This window comes from Canis aureus, chromosome 8 (assembly GCF_053574225.1).
Source record: "Canis aureus isolate CA01 chromosome 8, VMU_Caureus_v.1.0, whole genome shotgun sequence".
Lineage (NCBI taxonomy): Eukaryota > Metazoa > Chordata > Mammalia > Carnivora > Canidae > Canis > Canis aureus.
The window spans coordinates 39,163,089-39,180,352 of NC_135618.1; the positions used below are offsets into that span (position 1 = coordinate 39,163,089).

The 17,264-nt window shown below is 61.3% G+C and overlaps 2 protein-coding genes across 4 annotated transcripts; both read left to right on the forward strand.

The window, feature by feature from the left end:
* The first annotated feature begins 1,273 nt into the window (after nucleotides 1-1,273).
* On the forward strand, nucleotides 1,274-6,610 carry ATP6V0C (ATPase H+ transporting V0 subunit c). The gene is made up of 3 exons (XM_077906251.1): nucleotides 1,274-1,508; nucleotides 5,561-5,744; nucleotides 5,889-6,610. The coding sequence occupies exons 1-3, from the start codon at nucleotides 1,430-1,432 to the stop codon at nucleotides 6,091-6,093; spliced, it is 468 nt and encodes a 155-aa protein (XP_077762377.1). The 5' UTR covers nucleotides 1,274-1,429; the 3' UTR covers nucleotides 6,094-6,610.
* A 152-nt stretch (nucleotides 6,611-6,762) lies between these two features.
* Nucleotides 6,763-16,658, forward strand: AMDHD2 (amidohydrolase domain containing 2). 3 transcript variants are annotated; one of them, XM_077906249.1, is made up of 11 exons: nucleotides 6,764-6,953; nucleotides 7,139-7,275; nucleotides 7,352-7,491; nucleotides 13,725-13,779; nucleotides 13,954-14,166; nucleotides 14,251-14,339; nucleotides 14,433-14,577; nucleotides 14,653-14,760; nucleotides 14,922-14,990; nucleotides 15,962-16,063; nucleotides 16,415-16,658. In XM_077906249.1, the coding sequence occupies exons 1-11, from the start codon at nucleotides 6,871-6,873 to the stop codon at nucleotides 16,501-16,503; spliced, it is 1,230 nt and encodes a 409-aa protein (XP_077762375.1). In that variant the 5' UTR covers nucleotides 6,764-6,870; the 3' UTR covers nucleotides 16,504-16,658. The 3 variants fall into 3 exon arrangements, 2 of the variants coding, with proteins under 2 accessions (XP_077762375.1, XP_077762376.1); XR_013384822.1 differs by lacking the exon at nucleotides 16,415-16,658 and having other exon boundaries at nucleotides 6,763-6,953; nucleotides 14,899-14,990; XM_077906250.1 differs by lacking the exons at nucleotides 6,764-6,953; nucleotides 7,139-7,275; nucleotides 7,352-7,491 and adding an exon at nucleotides 10,385-13,506.
* Nucleotides 16,659-17,264: the final 606 nt, after the last annotated feature.

Consider the following 17,264-nt stretch of genomic DNA (forward strand, 5'->3'; position numbering starts at 1 on the left):
AGGGAGCTGGGAGGGCAGGTGAGGTGCAGGCGCCCCCAGAAGGCCGCTCTCCAGAAGTCGGAGAGGAGACAAGAGGGCAGCCGACCAAGGAGGGCAGGCCTCGTCGTATGGCAGCCTCCTCCCTTCAAAACAGGACAGACCAGACACACCGTGGCTGCGGCCCGGCCACGGGGAGGAGGGCGCCAGGGAGGTGCCCGGGCAGGGAGTGCGGCGGGAGCGCTAGGCCTGGGGCCACCCCGCCGCCCACGTGGGGAAGCCGCCACCCAGGACAGTCAGCGAGGGGGCCAGGAGCCCAAGCAGGGCGGAGCACCAGCTCCCACCCGCAGTGGACCAAAGGGCGAAGCGGGGCAGAGCAGGTGGGGAGAGAGAAGGCAGCCCGCTGCGTGCGGGCTGGGAGGGAACCGCCGGCCGCCCCTCCCCGAAATAAATGCGGCCCCGCAGGTGCCGGCTCTGCGGGAGCACAGGCCGGAGGGCATGGGTCCCAGAGCGTGCGGACACCTGGGGAAGCATCCACAGGTCACAGCACCCACAGGGCTTCAGGGCGGTCACGCCTACGCCCTGAAGGGCGAAGAGCCCCCCCCCCCAAGTTTGGGTCCCCGATGCAAGGGCAGATGCGCGATGGGGGCTCCTCGTAAGCCGGGAGACAAGGCACCGATCGCTGCGTCGGCGGCAGCTGGGGCAGTGTCTGCGGGAGACGGATGGCAGGGTCGGGGTAGGGGGAGCCCGGGGGCACAGGGCCTCCCGGGCCGGGGGTGGGGGGCTTTCCCGGGGCCGGCGGCACATCGGGCCGGCGCCCCGGACTTGGGATTTGGGCTCCGCCTGCCCGAACCCTCGGGCCGCCCCGCGAAGTGTGGAGACGTCCCCGGTCCCGGGGTGAAGGCCGCGAGAGAGCCCCGGCCGAGCCGCCCGGCGAACGTAAAGCGAAGCCGCACTCGGAACCCCACAGCAGCTAGCGCCGCGCAGCCGCAGAGAAGGCGGGGCGCGCAGGCCCCGCCCCCTATGCTAATACAGACGGCCTGCGCCCCGCCCCCGCCCCGGAGCCGGACGGGCCCAACGCCGCGGGGGGTGAACGGCTCTCAGCGTCCGGCCCCGCGCTCGCGGGGCCGAGGTGGGGCGGGACGCCCGGGTCTTGGCCGGTCGGGCGGCGGCACCGTGCGGGAGCGGTCAGAGGACCGCTAGGGCGACCGCGGGAGGGGCGCCCCCCCGCCGCCACGCATGGTACGGCCCTCAGGGGCGGGGCCCGGATCATGTGACGCGGCCGCGGCCGCCATTTTGTTCTGCGGTGCTGGTATTTAGAGCGCAGCGGCTGACGGGCCGGGTCGCCTTCGCAGCCGCCTGACCGCTCCTCGCGCTCCCTCGCCCGCCGAGCCCGGCCCGTCCTCGCCCCCGCCTCGGCCCGCTGAAGCTCGCCCTCTCCCCACCCGCAGACATGTCCGAGGCCAAGAACGGCCCCGAGTACGCCTCCTTTTTCGCAGTCATGGGCGCCTCGGCCGCCATGGTCTTCAGCGGTGAGCGCCGCGGCAGGAGGGACCCGGGAGGCTGGGGGCGCGCGGGCGCGCGGGTCGGAGGCCCGCATCTCCCCCGGGTTCGGTGTGTGACGTCACGCTGACGTAATTCCGAGCTGTTGGGGGGTCCCGGGGCTCACGTGACAGCGGGTGGGGGTCGGGGCCGCAGAGGGCTGCGGGGCGCAGGGCCTGCGGGCTGGGCGGGGCGGGGGTGCGGGTGTCTGGAGTCTCCCGGGGATCTCTGACCGACAGCCCTGCCCCGGTCGGTGTCGGTGCGGGGGTGGGGCGGCGGCGCCGGTGCCATCTTAGCCCTGGGAGAGGCGGGCGGGAGGGAGGCTGGGGTGGGGGCGCGCGATCCTGCGCCTGCTCTGCACCTTCCATCCTGCGGGCAGGTGTGACATCACTCCTCGGAAGGCTCCCCTTGACGGGGGCCGGCCCTGTCGGGCGGAGGTGGGGGCAGGGGATGAGCCCCCGGCTCTCCCTCCGACACACACACTCCTCGCCCCTACGGCCCCCTCCCTCCCCCACGAGAGTGGAGTGGATCCGAAGCCAGAGGCAGGTGCTTCGCGGGGGGTGGGGCTGTCACTTCCCCAGTAGTCCTGGGGTGTGTGGGTTGCTGTGGGAAGCTGGGCTGAGGGGCTGGTCCTGAGACCTAGGATTGCGTGGAACAGGGTGGGGGTCGGGACAGGGCAAGGGCAAAGGATGGGTGCCTGGGAGGCAGGCCAGCAACAGCACTGTGAGTGTGCACGCTTGCCAAGAGTCTGCCCCAGGGTGCGTGAGAGGGTGGTGTGAAGTGTCTGCCTTGAGGGGAGTGGGTCTTTGTCCTTAGAGGGATGTCTTCTAGTTCTGGCCTGAATGAATGAATGAATGAATGATTTCCTGAGACCCAAGATTGGGAGGGCTCCTCTGGGGGAAGAAAAGGGGCCTTCCGTGTCTAGATAGCACTCTTATTCTGAAGTTGTGTCTTAACGGTCATAGGGTGTCGAATTCAGTGGAAATTGGTGTATGTGGGAGAGAGGCCCGTGGGCCGGGCCCAGGAATGTGGGACCCAGGAAGGTTAGCCCTGGTCCCCCTGCAACCCTCTAGACTGGTCTGGCCTGGTCTCCTCTGGGCCTTCTTGGGTAGGTCTGGTTTTTGGTTTTGATGACTCCGCCCTGCCCCACCCTACCTGGTGGACTGGGGAAGCTCCTTGTGCAAGTATGGGAAGGTTTGGACTCCAAACAGCCTCTGCTGACTGTAAACACTTGTGGTGCAGGGGCTTGGGGACTCTGCTCTCTTGCCGGCCTCCCTCTGCCTGGGCCTGTCCGCTAGTCATGAGTTGCTGAGTGAGCCGTGCCCTTCCCATCACGTGTGAGTTAGGGGTCAGTTGTGGTGGGAGAAGTGGTCTGCGGACTTCCCCTTCCCTCCTAGCCGGGCCTGCTCTTTCCACATCTGTAGGGGTTGCCTGCTTCCAGCGCTCCTGGACAGGCTGCTGTGACTCGCTTCCCCCCAGCCTTTTCTGCTCTTTGCCTCCACAGTGCTCTCAGAGATTCTACTTGGTCTGGCCACCTGTGGCTGTCTTTCGTTCATTCAGCAAATCTTGATTGAGCTCCTACTATGTGTCAGGTACAGGGGAACATCAGTGAACAAAACAAGATTCTCCTGCCCCAGAATTCCTTGAGTTCTGGCTGTCCTTGCTTGGTCTGGAAGCCCTGAGTTTGCCCCCTGAGCCCTTTTTTTGTACCCAGCTCCTGGCCTGTCTTTAGTCACCAGGTACATCTCTTCCTTTCTAGAACTTAACTTGATATTTTCAGATGGAGCCTGACCAGAAGGCAGGCCTCTGGAAGTTACTGAGAACCAGCGTATCAGTGGTCTACGATTTTTTTTGGTTACCCCAGGCCCCCAAGGACTGGTGCCACCTGCTCCTGTGGGCCTGATCTCCCTTCCTGCTTCCCCTTTTTTTTGTGACGAAAGTCCTGTCCATTCTTTCTTCATCAACTCTTCCACAGGCTGTCCATTGCTCCTTTTCTGCAATCTCTTTGACTTCCTCCCTGCCGGCAAGTACCCTGCCCTTCCTGTGTTCCCAGACTTGCCTCCTGATTGCACTCTTTTCTGTGCCCCGCTCGATTTGGGACCTTGTCGGGCTCAGTCTCCAGAGCTAGCTAACATCCAGGGCTTTTGGGGATACCTGCTGCTGCCTAGGCCAGGCCACTATTCCCTGATGGTCAGCCCTGTTTCTTCCCTTTGTTCGTCCTGTTGCCTCCCCACCCCCAGTCACACAATCTTCCTGCCACCTCCTGGAAAAGAGCCCAGCTCACTTTCCATGTCTGGCAGTGTCCTGCTCCCTGCAACGCTGACTTCCTAGTAGTCAGTTTCTCACTCAGTGCCACATGTCACCTGTGCTCTCCTGCTTGAGTAATAAGCCACAGCACTGGTCTCTTGCATGTGTGTGACACAGCCTGATGTGGTGCTGGGCCTGCAGTAGGAGCCCCCAAATATACTGCGACCAGCAGAGTTCCAGAAGAGCATTGTCAAGACCAGCCCTGAGCCCCAGGTTTGATGGTGCTGAGTGTCTAGGAGTGGTGCCTTTAGGACCAGGTGATGGAGGCAGTACAATTCCTCTGCTTCCACTGCAACCTCTTTTATCTTTCTAGTAGCTCCCAGTCTGGTGTCATGTTGGTGGATGTCTCCATTCGTGTCATTTTAGTCCTTTTTTGCTCACTCACATTTCTACCCAGTGTTACCTTATGGAGCCCTTCCCCAGACCCCCCTCCCCCACCAGCCTCCCCACTCTTCTAGGATGTGTTGCTTTGTTTGGAGGTGCCATGTGTGTCCTCACCAGGCTTGGAGCCCTGGGAAGCTAGAGCTCCTTTGACTTCCCTGCTCGGTAATGAGCATAGAGGGTAGCCATTTTTTTGTGGCCCAAATAGGTGAATAAAACATGCCGAAAAAAGGTTGGGATTGTCTTGTTCTTTTCCACCTCGGAGCCATGTTATTCTCTGCTCAAGTGGTGCAGTGAGACCCTGAAGGGCAGGAGTCAGAAGAGCCACCTGGCCCCCTGTGGCTCTGTTCTGTGCAAAAGTTACTCTAGACTCTGAGGTCAGGATAAAAGAACTTTCAGGAAGACCGCACACTCTAGAGGGAGGACGGATATCATCAGAGGAGACAGGCCACCCTAGAGTTTCCTCCCTACCCCCATTCCTGGAGGACTCAAGGAATCTAGGCTTTTGAGTGTACGAAGGGGGACTTCTGGAAGGTCTGCCTGGGTGGGGGCTCCCCGTGACCTTTTTCAGTTACTACAGCTCTCCTTGGCTCACACTTTTTGCTCTGAATTTTTAGAGAGGATTCTTTCCAAACTTGAGGGTCCGGACCTTCTGCGTGGCTGAGAATGCACTCAGCCTGCTGACAAGATGCTAGCCCTCCTGGAGGGCTGGGAGTGGTGTGGTGGGCAGAGCCGGGAATTGGGAAAGCTGTGGCCGGAGATCGGGCTTGTGGGGCCAGCTTCCTCTGACCCTGTGGTTAGGCCGTGTGTTGAGGCTCTTCCAGCGTGTCCCTGGTGGAGCCCCGAGGCAGACTGGCTGACCCTGACCTGACATTTGGGCTGCTGAGATGTAGTCACTTGGTGGTTTGCCAGGCCGTTTCTGACCTGAATATCCGGGACTTAAGATGGTTTAAAAAAAAAAAAAAATGTCCAGAATCTTAAGGCTTAAGGGCCCCAGCTGTGTATTTCTCCACAGGACTGGGCTGGACCCATCACAGCTCCACCCTCTAGGCTGCAGGCAGCTACACAGAGGCTCCCTGGAAGATGGGGCCAGCATTTCACAGCAGAGCAGGAGCACAGATAGGCCAGACAGCCATAACGGTCTCCGGTGGAGAAAGAGTGAGCTACCTGGGCTCCTTGCATGCCCAGCTGGGGCTGTTGCCACTGAGGGCTACCTCCTGCCCCTGGCTGGGTACCAACTTCATGTCCTCTTTGTTAGAACTTAAGGTGTCCTTCAACTGTGCCAGAGCTACTCCCAGGGTCCTGGTCCCTGGTACTCTGAGCTCATCTTGCCTTTCCCCCATCTTCCCCACAGCCCTAGGTGCCGCCTATGGTACAGCCAAGAGTGGCACCGGCATTGCAGCCATGTCTGTCATGCGGCCAGAACTGATCATGAAATCCATCATCCCAGTGGTCATGGCTGGTATTATTGCCATCTATGGGTTGGTGGTGGCAGTCCTCATCGCTAATTCCCTGAATGATGGCATCAGCCTCTACAGGTGAGTGCTGGGTCCCTCTGCACCTGTCCTGCCCTGCCTGGGGTCAGGCCACTACACAGGGCTGGGAGGGCATGGGAGGGGCATTGGGTGGGTGGCTTCCCCAGCAGGTAGCTAATGTTTCTCCTGTATCCTCTCTCCCCGCAGGAGTTTCCTCCAACTGGGTGCTGGCCTGAGTGTGGGCCTGAGCGGGCTGGCGGCTGGCTTTGCCATTGGCATCGTGGGGGACGCTGGTGTGCGTGGCACCGCCCAGCAGCCTCGGCTATTCGTGGGCATGATCCTGATCCTCATTTTCGCCGAGGTGCTCGGCCTCTACGGTCTCATTGTTGCCCTCATCCTGTCCACAAAGTAGCCCTTCTCCAAGCGCACCAGCCACAGAATATGATGTAAAGACCACCCCCTCATTCCAAAATGAACAGCCTGACACACATGCACGGGGCAGCTGCCCCCCACCCCCAGTAGTTGGTCTTGTAAATGCACAGTGTCCTAGTGCCCATCGTCTGTTACTCCGGCCTTGCCCCCGCCCCGTGCCGTGGACATCTGGGCCCACTCATTCCCCATCTAGGCCCCGACCAGTGAGGATGCAAGCCCCTGGCCGCCCCCATAGAGTGCTCTGTGTTTAAGGATGAATTAGACTTGTCATTTTTCTCTTCACTGGATGTTTATTATTTATAAAGATTTGATCTGTTCATACGTCTGTGGAGCAGCCCTCCGTCTCCCAACTATATAGTAACCTTAGGTAGTGTTGCGTTATGGGGTTACCGTTTGCCCTGAGGCTCGGATGGAACCACTCTCGTCCAGCCCCGGCTGTCCGGGGCCGCGGACCCTGAGCGGAGCCGTGTCCAATAAAGTTCTCGGTTGTGACTGGACGCCTGTGTGGACCGCTTGTGTGGGATCAGGCTGGGGGCGGGGCGGACGGGGCGGCCACGGAATCCCTGCAGGCCCGGGGCGCGCTGGTCACGTGGGCGGCCGGTCACGTGGGCCCGCCGCTCACGTGATGCGCCTCAGTCAGCTGAGGGTCACGTGGGTGCGGCCGAGCTCGGCGGTCCGCAGTCGGCGGGGAGCGGGTAGCGGGCTTGGGCTGCTGGGCTCCGGGCGCCGCCCTCTCGGCCGGGCTCGGTGGCTCACGATGCGCGGCGGGCAGGACGGGGCGCGGGCCCCGGTGCTCCAGTTCACCAACTGCCGCATCCTGCGAGGCCAGGCGCTGCTCAGGTGGGGCGCCGGGGCGGCTCGGGGGCGCCCGGGGCGGCGGCCGCTCGGGGGGCGCCGGGGGCGGGCGGGCGTAGGGGCCGGAGCTGCGGGCTGCTTTCGTGCGGGGCGCGGGCCAGGGAGCTGCCGCGTGGCCCACGGTGCGGGGCGGGCAGCCTTACCCCCCCCCCCCCCGCTTTTGGCCGCAGGGAGGATTTGTGGGTGCGCGAAGGCCGCGTTCTGGACCCCGAGAAGCTGTTCTTTGAGGAGCGGCGAGTGGCAGATGAGCGGCGGGACTGCGGGGGCTGCATCCTGGCGCCCGGCTTTATCGACGTGCAGATCAACGGTGCGGTCTAGGGCTGCGGGTGGCGACCCCGAGAGGGTGGTCTGGGCACCGTGGGACCTTCTCTTTGTGGCCGTAGGTGGATTTGGCGTTGACTTCTCTCAGGCCACGGAGGACGTGGGCTCAGGAGTCGCCCTGGTGGCCCAGAGAATCTTGTCGCATGGAGTCACCTCTTTCTGCCCCACGTTGGTCACCTCACCACCAGAGGTTTATCACAAGGTGAGGTCGGGCTCCCAGTGTCCAGGAGAGGGGGCTCCAGAAGCAGCAGCACTTTCTCGAATCTGCTCCCACCAACACTTCCGCACTAGCACCTGGCCTCACCTGTTGGCCTCCTTCCACCGCGTGGGGTCCTGCCCCAGGGCTTGCTCATCCGGGTGTCCCACAGGCGGTGCCTTCCCCGGCTGCACGTCCTTTCTGAGCTGCCCTCCAGGCTGCAGAAACCGGTTGCTGGGACTTTCTGATTGCCACATCCGTGCCTGCTCCTCAGGCTCATCCCCCCCAACCTGTCTGTGCTCGCTGAGTCAGGGGAGTGTGCTTTCCAGAAAGAAGCTTCCCTGCCCCCAGCCCGGCCTCCTGCTGCTCTTGTCTGCCCCCGCATCCTCCCACTGGTCCTCCCATCCGCACCTCCCTGGTATTTCCTTTGTGGGGTTTTGTCTTTATTATTATTATTATTATTTTTACGATTTTATTTATTCATGAGAGACAGAGAGAGGCAGAGGCAGAGGGAGAAGCAGGCTCCCTGTAGGGACCCCGATGTGGGACTCGATCCCACCCAGTTCCTGGGACCACACTCTGGGCCGAAGGCAGGTACTAAACCGCTGAGCCACCCAGGGATCTTCTCTGTCTTTATTCTTTACCACGTCTTATCATTGGGTTTTTTTTGTTTCCGAGTTGCTGGAGAGCAGTTAGTATTTCTCGTGCTTTTTTTTTTTTTTAAGATTTTATTTATTCATGAGAGAGAGACAGAGAGAGGCAGAGACAGAGGCAGAGGGAGAAGCAGGCTCCCTGCAGGGAACCTGATGTGGGACTCGGACCCTGGGGTCACACTCTGAGCCAAAGGCAGATGCTCAACTCCTAAGCCACCCAGGCGTTGCTCCTCCTGCCTCTTAACTGCTTGATGCTGAGAGTTTTGAAAAGTGTGGGTGTTCCCTTACCTGAGCAGAGTTTAGGGAGGTGACTGTTACCCTGTAATCCCTCATCTTTGCTCCAGTGCCATGCTTCTCTCCAGTGCAGGGTCTTTTGTACAATGATCATGTTGCCCGCTGTGGGGTCCTTCCCGGGTGTGTGGACAGAGAGTCCAAGCTGGATGTTGGGGGAGGTCAGGAGTGGGCTTTGGGTTTGGTCTGGGCCCCATAACTTCACTGGTTAGCGGGGGGCGTCACAGGACACTATTTTGTTCTGAGTCTGTTTTCTCAAGTCTAAGTTGAGACAGGTGACCATGTCCATCTTCTGGGGTTGTGCCGTATGTATTTTTTTAAAAAGATTTTATTTATTTATTCATAGAAACAGAGATAGAGGCAGAGGCACAGGCAGAGAGAGAAGCAGGCTCCATGCAGGGGGCCTGATGTGGAACTCGATCCAGGGTCCCCAGGATCAAACCCCGGCTGCAGGTGGTGCTAAACCGCTGCGCCACCGGGGCTGCCCTGTGCTGTACGTATTAAGGACTTGGTCAACCGTGAGCTGTGGATATTTTTCTGGAAACTTCCCCCAGGTTTCCCATCATAGTCGGTTGTTAAAAACTAAGCTCACCTTCCTGCTGGACACCGGCACCAGGTTCTGTTTTCTCCGCTGGTTGTCCGCCTGTGTTTTCCCCCCTGCTTGGAACCTGGGCACGTGCCCGTCTTGCTGCCTCCACGTTGCTTGCCCTCCCCCTTCCTGAGCCCCACACTCCCGGCTCTCAGTCCTGCCACAGGGGCCTTCCCAAGGTACAGGCCTCGGCGCACCACTCGCCCTGCTCCACCCCACCCCTTTGATCCTCGGGGTCAGCCCGTCTTTCTCAGTGTCTCCTCTCTGCCTGCCTGAGCCTCTGTCCTCTTCTTAGGCACGTGCCAGCCATTCTAGGCTGTTCTCTTTCTATCTCCGAGCCCACTGCCTGGAAGACCTTTGCCTTGTTCTATTTGATGCTTCCTTTTTGAAGTCCTGACGCTGTGGCTCTGCTGTGTGGTCGCACACCGCCTACACCTTCAGCAGCACATGTGACCGCTGCCTCGCAGGAGGTGAGGGCTTTTTCTTTAGGACCGCCGGTTTCTGGCCTTGGGGACTTTTGGCTTACGTGGTTTTACTAGTAGCTGTCATCCTCCATAAGCACTTGCAGGTTGAAAGCCTCAGGCAGCAGAAAGGAAGGTCGTGGAGGGTGGTGAATGTGAAAATTGGATCTTGGTATTCTCTTAGCAACTACAGGACTACTCCCTGGGATCCCGCCCCGCCCCAGGGCTGGCTCACTCTGGGCAGAACTGGATTGTTTCATTTGTCAGGTCCTTTGTCATCATGTTATGGTCCACTGAGACCACCTGGTTTGTTTCTGCGGTCTCCTTCAGCCTGACTGTTTGATCGCGCGTTGTTCTCTGCTTCAAGTCCCATCAGCTGCTTAGCCAAGACGTGGCACCTCCTTGGGAGGCAGCCACACCTTTGCCTCTAGCCCCACACGCCCTGTGTCCTTTGACCTCTTCCTCTGCCTTCCTGCCGGGAACTGGCCTCGTTTCCCCTACGTCTGTCCGTCTGTCCGTGCTATCCCATGTTCTGCCCTCCCAGCTTAGCGTTCTCTAGCTCTCCCTGTAAATCTCTGTTTTGCTTCGAGGTTTGAAGGAAATCCTGAGTGTCTTGTTTGGACCTCAGGTTCTGAATCTGAGACTCGGAGCTTATGGGGTCAGGAGTGGCACATGTGAGCCCAGGTGGGGAGAGCAGCCAGGGACGGACACGGCGCGGGTCCCCTCTCCTTGTGTGTCGTTCCCCAGGAGAGCCTCTGCGGAACCCCCTGGAATGTCCCATGTGGTGTCCTCGCTGCAGACAGCAGTCCAAGGATTCACCCACCATCCCAGCCACCCCTTGGGTTGGGGCAATCTCTTCCCCGCTGTGCGTGGCGCTGAGCTCCCTCAGAGGACTTTGGAGAAAGCTTGAGGATGGAACCTGACACTCGTCACGACACCGTCTCCCGGTGGCACGTGGGCAATGGGCTGAAGGCAGTGGGTCTCTTCAGTGTCTAACATGCATGCCCACCTGTTCGGGGGGGAAACATCTATTCTGGAAAAACTCAGCCTTTTTTTTTTTTTTTTTTTTTTTTTTTTTAACAAAATCTGTAGTGAACTTACACTTATCATCACGTGACTCATTAGGAAAACCAGCCCTTTGTCCCCACTGGCTCCCATGGAGAGACGTCCCTTTCAGCTCAGCTGATTCTTGGAATTTGCTCTCCGGTCTCCAGTACAGGCTGGTGCTCCTACCGACTTGTCGGTTTAGGGCCACGTGTGTGCATGTGTGCGTCCCACCAGAGGACAGGGTGAGGCTGTCCTCCCAGGCTTCCAGCCGCCCCACTGACCTCCCCAGGTGGCCACCTGCAGTCTTGGTGAGGCCAGCTGGCAGCACTGGTGACGGGGACTCAGATGCTCCTCCCACCTTCCTGCTGCCTGCTGTGCTTCCCTTGGGGTCGCTGCTCTGCGTGTGCTACATTGCTTTTATCTGGTGACTCAACTCCAGGGTTCCTGCCAGTTCCTCACTCTTCTTTCGGGACGTCAGCACGTACCAGGCGCTCCAACAATGTTGCCTTCCTGGAGTGGCCTCCAGAACCCATTTCCCAGTGCGGACTGCTGGCTTCCTTGGGCCCAGTGGTCCTGGCACACCCTTGCTCTCACCTGGGGGGAGCCCCTGCAGATCCCCCATCCTGGGTTTGTTGGTTTATGCCTTCGTTTTAGAGCACATCCACAAGTTTCTGCTAGAGGAAGGGGTCATAGGAGGTGAAGTTTTTGAGATCTTGAAGGTCAGAGTGTTTTTACGCTCTCTTTATTATTATTTAGATTTTATTTAATTCTAAGAGACATAGAGGCAGAGACACAGGCAGAGAAAGAAGCAGGCTCCTTGTGGGGAGGGAGGGGGTCGTGCATGGAGCCTGATGCGAGACATGATCCCAGATTCTGGGATCATACCCTGAGCCAAAGACAGACGCTCAACCACTGAGCCCCCCAGGTGGCCCTTTTTACTATAATTATTTTTTAAGATTTTATTTATTCATGGGAGACAGAGAGAGCGGCAGAGACACAGGCAGAGAGAGAAGCAGGGTCCATGCTGGGAGCCTGACGTGGGACTCGGTCCCGGGACTCCAGGATCATGCCCTGGGCCGAACGCAGGTGCTAAACTGCTAGGCCACCCAGGGATCCCCCCCTTTATTATTTTTTAAAAAGATTTATTATTTTAGGGAGGTTCTGTTTTCTCCGCTGGTTGTCCGCCTGTGTTTTCCCCCCTGCTTGGAACCTGGGCACATGCCCGTCTTGCTGCCTCCACGTTGCTTGCCCTCCCCCTTCCCGAGCCCCACACTCCCGGCTCTCAGTCCTGCCACAGGGGCCTTCCCAAGGTACAGGCCTCCGCGCACCACTCACCCTGCTCCACCCCACCCCTTTGATCCTCGGGGTCAGCCCATCCTTCTCAGTGTCTCCTCTCTGCCTGCCTGAGCCTCTGTCCTCTCCTTAGGCACGTGCCAGCCATTCTGGAGGAGGAAAGAATCTCAGGTGGACTCCCCGCTGAGCAGGGAGCCTGATGTGGGGCTTGACCCCAGGACCCTGAGATCACGACCAGAGCCGAGATCGAGAGTCAGACACTGCATTGACTGAGCCCCCCCCAGATGCCCCTGTTGTCTCCTCTCTTGACGGGGTTGCAGTTCTGTTAGGAGTGACTCTGCTCTGGAATCTTAAAGGCGTTGCTGTGTTGTGTTGTGACTCCCGGGGCTGCTGCTGAGAAGCCAGAGGCACTGAACTCTGATACTTTGTGTGTGGGGCTCATGGCACCTTCCCTTTGGCCCTGGGCTCCTCAGTGTGAGGGGACGGGGTTCCTCCATCGTGCTGGCCGTCAGCTCCGCCGCTCAGGCCGAAGTCTGACTTTTGGTTTTGTTTGCTTGTCTTCAGTGATTGCTTCGTGATTTTCTCTGCCGCTTCCCTGTCGCCCTCTTCCCAGGAGTTGTCACTCCGCTGTTGGGCCTCCGGGTGGCTTCTCTAAGTCTTCTCTGACTCTGTTTTTCAGTGTTTGCTGTTTTTACCACACGGTTCTTTTGGGTTTTTTGTTTGGCTGCTCATGTAGCCTTAGTTTGGAGAAGCTTGCTGTGTCTCGGAATGCTGACGCTCCGTCCTCGTTTCACGGGTGCGGGACCTGTCCTCACGCGTCCTGGCCCCGCCGGCCCTGCCCCGTTTGTCCTGTGTCCTCGGCGGCTTCCCCCGGCTGCTGCCGAGCCTTGGCTGTCGGCTCCGTGTGAGATCGGGAGCCAGCAGGCTGCGGTGCCCGGGAGCTTTCCTGCGGCCACCGCGGGCCAGGCCTCACCGCACCGTGCTGACAGCGTCGGGCCGGAGGTTTCCCTGTGCGTCTGCACCTCTCACTTGGAGCCGCTGGGCCTCTCCTGCGCTTCCTGGTGCTTCACGGGCGCGGTTGGCAGCACAGCTGCTCTGCGGCGAGGCGTCTCTCGGTCCCCGCGCTTCTCAGGGCGGCGGGCGCTGCCAGGCCTCCAGCGGCAGGGCTGTGGAGCACCGCCTGTCCCCACGTGGACCCCGTGTGGGTCCCCCACATCTGCCCAGCACCGTCCTCAGGCTCCCGAGACAGTTCTGCTCTTGTCTTGCGCGTCACACAAGGCTTCGGCCTCTTGCAGATCTCCAGGTTTTGTTGGGGGCAGGGGAGCCCGGGTGGGGGGGGGAAGGAGGCGGGCGTGTTTGTCCCGCAGCGCGGCCCAGGGACCTTGCTGCCCGCGGGGCTCCCTGCCCACCTCCTTCCCCACATGGCTTCCTGCGGGAGGTGCGACCTGGGGCACCTGCCTGTCTGCGTCCACGGTGGGGACCGTGAGCACCTGGACGGACACCGGAGCTTCCGATGGCGCTGAGGCCTCAGCCCACGGCCCTGCCCGCACCAGGCTCTCCGGCCCACACCCCTCCGCCCGGAGTGCACCCCCCTTCCAGCCTGGCCGTGCTTCTGGTCCTGCAGCCCGAGGCCAGGCCCGTCGCCCGGGCCAGGTCCACAGCCCACCGTGTCCCCGCTGCTGTCCAGGTGCCTGCCCTCTGCCCAGCTCCTCCCCCGGCTCCTGGGCCTGCCTCGGGTCTCACCTCCGCGTCCTGTTAGTTCTCGAACTGCGCTTCCCCAGGCCGAGCCTGGGGGCCTGGAGCTTCCCATTCCTGAGGGAAGGCCGTTGGGGGGCTGATCTCTGATCTCTGACCGCCGGGCGCTGGGCCATAGGGGGCAGGGCTTTAACAGCTGGTTCCCCCCAGGTCCTTCCTCAGATCCCTGTGAAGAGTGGTGGTCCCCATGGGGCAGGGGTCCTCGGTGAGTGGCTGACCCCTCTTCCTGCCCCCGCCCTGGGAGGCTCCTTGGGGACCTGGTGGCAGCCCTTCCTCCTCCAGAGACCCAACTGGGAGGGCGGCTGGGCAGGCCATAGGGGCTGGGGCGGGGGCTGCAGGGCAGGAGGCGAGCTGGAGACATCCACTCCCCTCCTCCCAGGGGTGCACCTGGAGGGCCCGTTCATCAGTCGGGAGAAGCGGGGTGCACACCCCGAAGCCCACCTGCGCTCCTTTGAGACCAACGCCTTCCATGACGTGCTGGCCACCTACGGGCCCTTGGACAACGTCCGCATTGTGACGCTGGCCCCCGAGCTGGGCCGAAGCCATGAGGTGATACAGGCGCTGACGGCCCGTGGCATCTGTGTGTCCCTAGGTGAGGAGGGCCGCCCCCAGGGTTGGGCCCATGGCGGGGGTTCCTGGGTTGGGTGCACAGTTTGAGTCCAGGTCCCCTATGCAGGACACTCGGTGGCCAATCTGCAGGCTGCGGAGGAAGCCGTGCAGAGTGGGGCCACCTTCATCACGCACCTCTTCAACGCCATGCTGCCTGTGAGTGCCCCGCCCCCCGTCTGCCAGTGCCCGGGGTGGGTGGGTGTCAGGCTCCTGCCATCGCTTAGCTGCCTCCCTCCTATCCCTGCCCAGTTCCACCACCGTGACCCAGGGATCGTGGGGCTTTTGACTAGTGACCGGCTGCCACCAGGCCGCCACATCTTCTACGGGATGATTGCTGACGGCACACATACCAACCCCGCTGCCCTGCGCATTGCCCACCGCGCCCATCCCCAGGGTGAGTGGCAGGGCAGGGTGGCAGCAGCTGGGAGGACCCCGTAGGGGTAAGTCCTAAGGCCCCTTCTCTCTGCAGGGCTGGTGTTGGTCACCGATGCTGTCCCTGCCCTGGGCTTGGGCAATGGCCGTCACACGCTGGGGCAGCAGGAGGTGGAAGTAGATGGGCTGACAGCCTATGTGGCAGGTGAGCCACCCGCACATCCCTGCTGACTGCCCATGTGGGAACAGCCCCCAGCCTCCCGTGGGATCCAAGAATCCGGGTGTTCCCTGCCAGCCCAGTGCCCACCCCCCACCTCGTGCCTGGTGGCCTCTGGTCCCCCAGAGCCTGCCCTCTCTGCTCTCAAGGCACCAAGACTCTGAGTGGCAGCATCGCCCCGATGGACGTCTGTGTCCGGCACTTCCTGCAGGCCACAGGTCAGTGAGGCTGGGGTAGGGGGAGTGTGCGGTGCGAGTGTGTGTGCATCCATGTGTGCGTGTGTGTATGTTGAGCTACATCCGGGAGAGGTTGGAGGGAAGCGTGGAGACCACTAGAGTCTCGTACCCACATCCCTCGTCTGGTGGAGCGCCCAAGGGATGAGCACCAGGGATGTGGCCGAGGCCCCTCTGCAAGTAGCTCAGGGGCAGGTTAAGACAATGACAAGCAAGCAGGCGGTTGGAATCCAGGGTGACAGGCAGTGAAGCCGTGGTACCTGAGAAGAGAAGGGACCTCACTTTATGCGCAGGAAAGCCTTCCAACTTGGACCCTGTGGGCTCACGGGTACAGAGCTGGGGGGAGGGGGTGGTCAGAGCAGCGCTCCAGGCTTCCTAAGAGGGTGGGCGTGTTCTCGGGGAGCCTGGAAGGGGTGTCTGCAGAGGATGTGATTGGCCAGGCCCCGTGGGATTCTTGGTGCCATGGGGCTGGGGTGTCCCTGGGGGTTCCAGGGTTCAGCGTGCTATTTTGAGCAGTAGGAGACAGGCCAGGAGGCAGGAAGTGGCTTTGGCCTGGCAGCTGGGGTGGTGATGGGACCAGAAGGAATGGGGTTTGGTCATGTGGCCTCTTACGGGTAGCAGGGGTAGGAAGTCAAGTCGAGGTGGCCTTATTGATGCCCAGGCTACTGCTTCTTTGTCGGAGGGCTCTTTCTGGGACCCTGACAGGGGAGGGGCCTGCAGGCCTTTTCGTGTGAGAAGGGGGAGGCCTGTCAGGATGGGATGGGTGAGTGAGCGGAAGGAGGGTACCTAGCAGTGTCCTCGGATGGGGTGCAGGTGGAACCTTGGCAACCTGCCGCAGGGTCCTGGGACGTCTCTCTTCTCCAGTTCCTAGGCGTTGGAGCCCCGGGGCTGCGGTGGGGAGGGGCTGCCAGCGGTGCTGAGATGGGGGATGTTACCCACTTGTGTCCTCTGAGCAGGCTGCAGTGTGGAGTTGGCCCTGGAGGCTGCGTCCCTGCACCCCGCTCAGCTGCTGGGGCTGGAGAAGCGCAAGGGGACCCTGGACTTCGGGGCGGATGCAGGTCAGGGGCCAATGCGGGCACCCGGGCCACTGAAGACTTGGGGCAGTGCCAGGGCAGGTGGGATCTTCCCTGTGCCCAGGTGGCCTTGCCCAGCTGCCAGCCTCCCCATGTGCTCCTTTCTCCTTCTGACATAGGAGGCAAGGCTGGGGGAAGGGCTGCCGGGGCCTCTGTCCCTTGTACCCTACTGCTGGGAATGCTGGTTCAGGACCTGGGTCAGCTTGCGATGGGTTGGGGTGCTGTGCCCAAGTCATGTTGCAGGCCTGTTTCCCCAGTGGCGTCAGGGTGGGGGAGGGAGTGGGGGTGGCGATGGGCCCACCCCTGCCTCCTTCTCACCGCCCCCCTCTGACCCAGACTTCGTGATGCTCGATGACTCTCTCCACGTGCGGGCCACCTACATCTCGGGCGAGTTGGTGTGGCAGGCGGAGGCGGCCAGGCAGTGACCGAGGACCACAGCTGGAAAGGATGCCCAGCCTTGGCTGGACGCTGGCGGGGCTGAGCCGTGGAGGAGCTGGTCTCCAGGGAGCCATTGGCCACCCTGCCCCTGGCGGAGGCCTCCGCTCAGGACGCAGCTGGATAAACATGCGCCCAGCAGGGACTTGTCTGGTCTCCGAGTTTTGCTTCAAAGCAGGGCGCCGTCATGTCAGAGCAGGGCGCTGACACCTCAGTGGCTGTCTGGGGGTGCTGGGGAGGTGGGGTGCTTGGATCTCAGGGTCAGGAGTGGGAGTGGCTGGATTCTGGCTTGTGGCAGCCTTGCGGGGTCCCAGTGGAGGTGACGGGGCCCTCTCCAGTTGCACAGCTGTGCCTGAGGCCCACAGAGCCCCAGGCAGAGGTGTGGTTGGAGGTGGTGGGAGGGGAAGCCCTGGGTCCTAGGTTGGAGAGCAGACGGGAAGGGGCTGGGACAGTGAGTGTAGACAGCATCAGAAGTTCACATGTTGGGACTGAGGGCAAGGGTGCTTCTTGGGATTTTGCACAAGGAGAGAATCGTTTGTGTAGACAAGTCAGGAGCTGGGTGTGGGAGGGGCCTCGGAGGGGGGGTGCGCAGCGCAGAGTGTCCCATGGCCTTGCTCTCTGCACCCTTGAGTTGGGCAGGCAAAGTGGGGGTGCAGGGCCACAGTGCCAGGTGCTCCCCCAGCCTTTGGAAGGGATCTGCACGGGCCTCTGGACCCCAGCTCGCCAGGCTGGGAGTGCAGGAAGCCTTACG

Excerpts from the sequence above, each read along its gene's own strand:
- ATP6V0C (XM_077906251.1), top strand. The coding sequence starts at position 1,430 with ATGTCCGAGGCCAAGAACGGCCCCGAGTACGCCTCCTTTTTCGCAGTC. Across the intron at positions 1,509-5,560 it reads GGCCGCCATGGTCTTCAGCG|CCCTAGGTGCCGCCTATGGT; the intron begins GTGAGCGCCGCG and ends TCTTCCCCACAG. Across the intron at positions 5,745-5,888 it reads GATGGCATCAGCCTCTACAG|GAGTTTCCTCCAACTGGGTG; the intron begins GTGAGTGCTGGG and ends CTCTCCCCGCAG.
- AMDHD2 (XM_077906249.1), top strand. The coding sequence starts at position 6,871 with ATGCGCGGCGGGCAGGACGGGGCGCGGGCCCCGGTGCTCCAGTTCACC. Across the intron at positions 14,578-14,652 it reads CCACCGCGCCCATCCCCAGG|GGCTGGTGTTGGTCACCGAT; the intron begins GTGAGTGGCAGG and ends TTCTCTCTGCAG. Across the intron at positions 14,761-14,921 it reads GCTGACAGCCTATGTGGCAG|GCACCAAGACTCTGAGTGGC; the intron begins GTGAGCCACCCG and ends TCTGCTCTCAAG.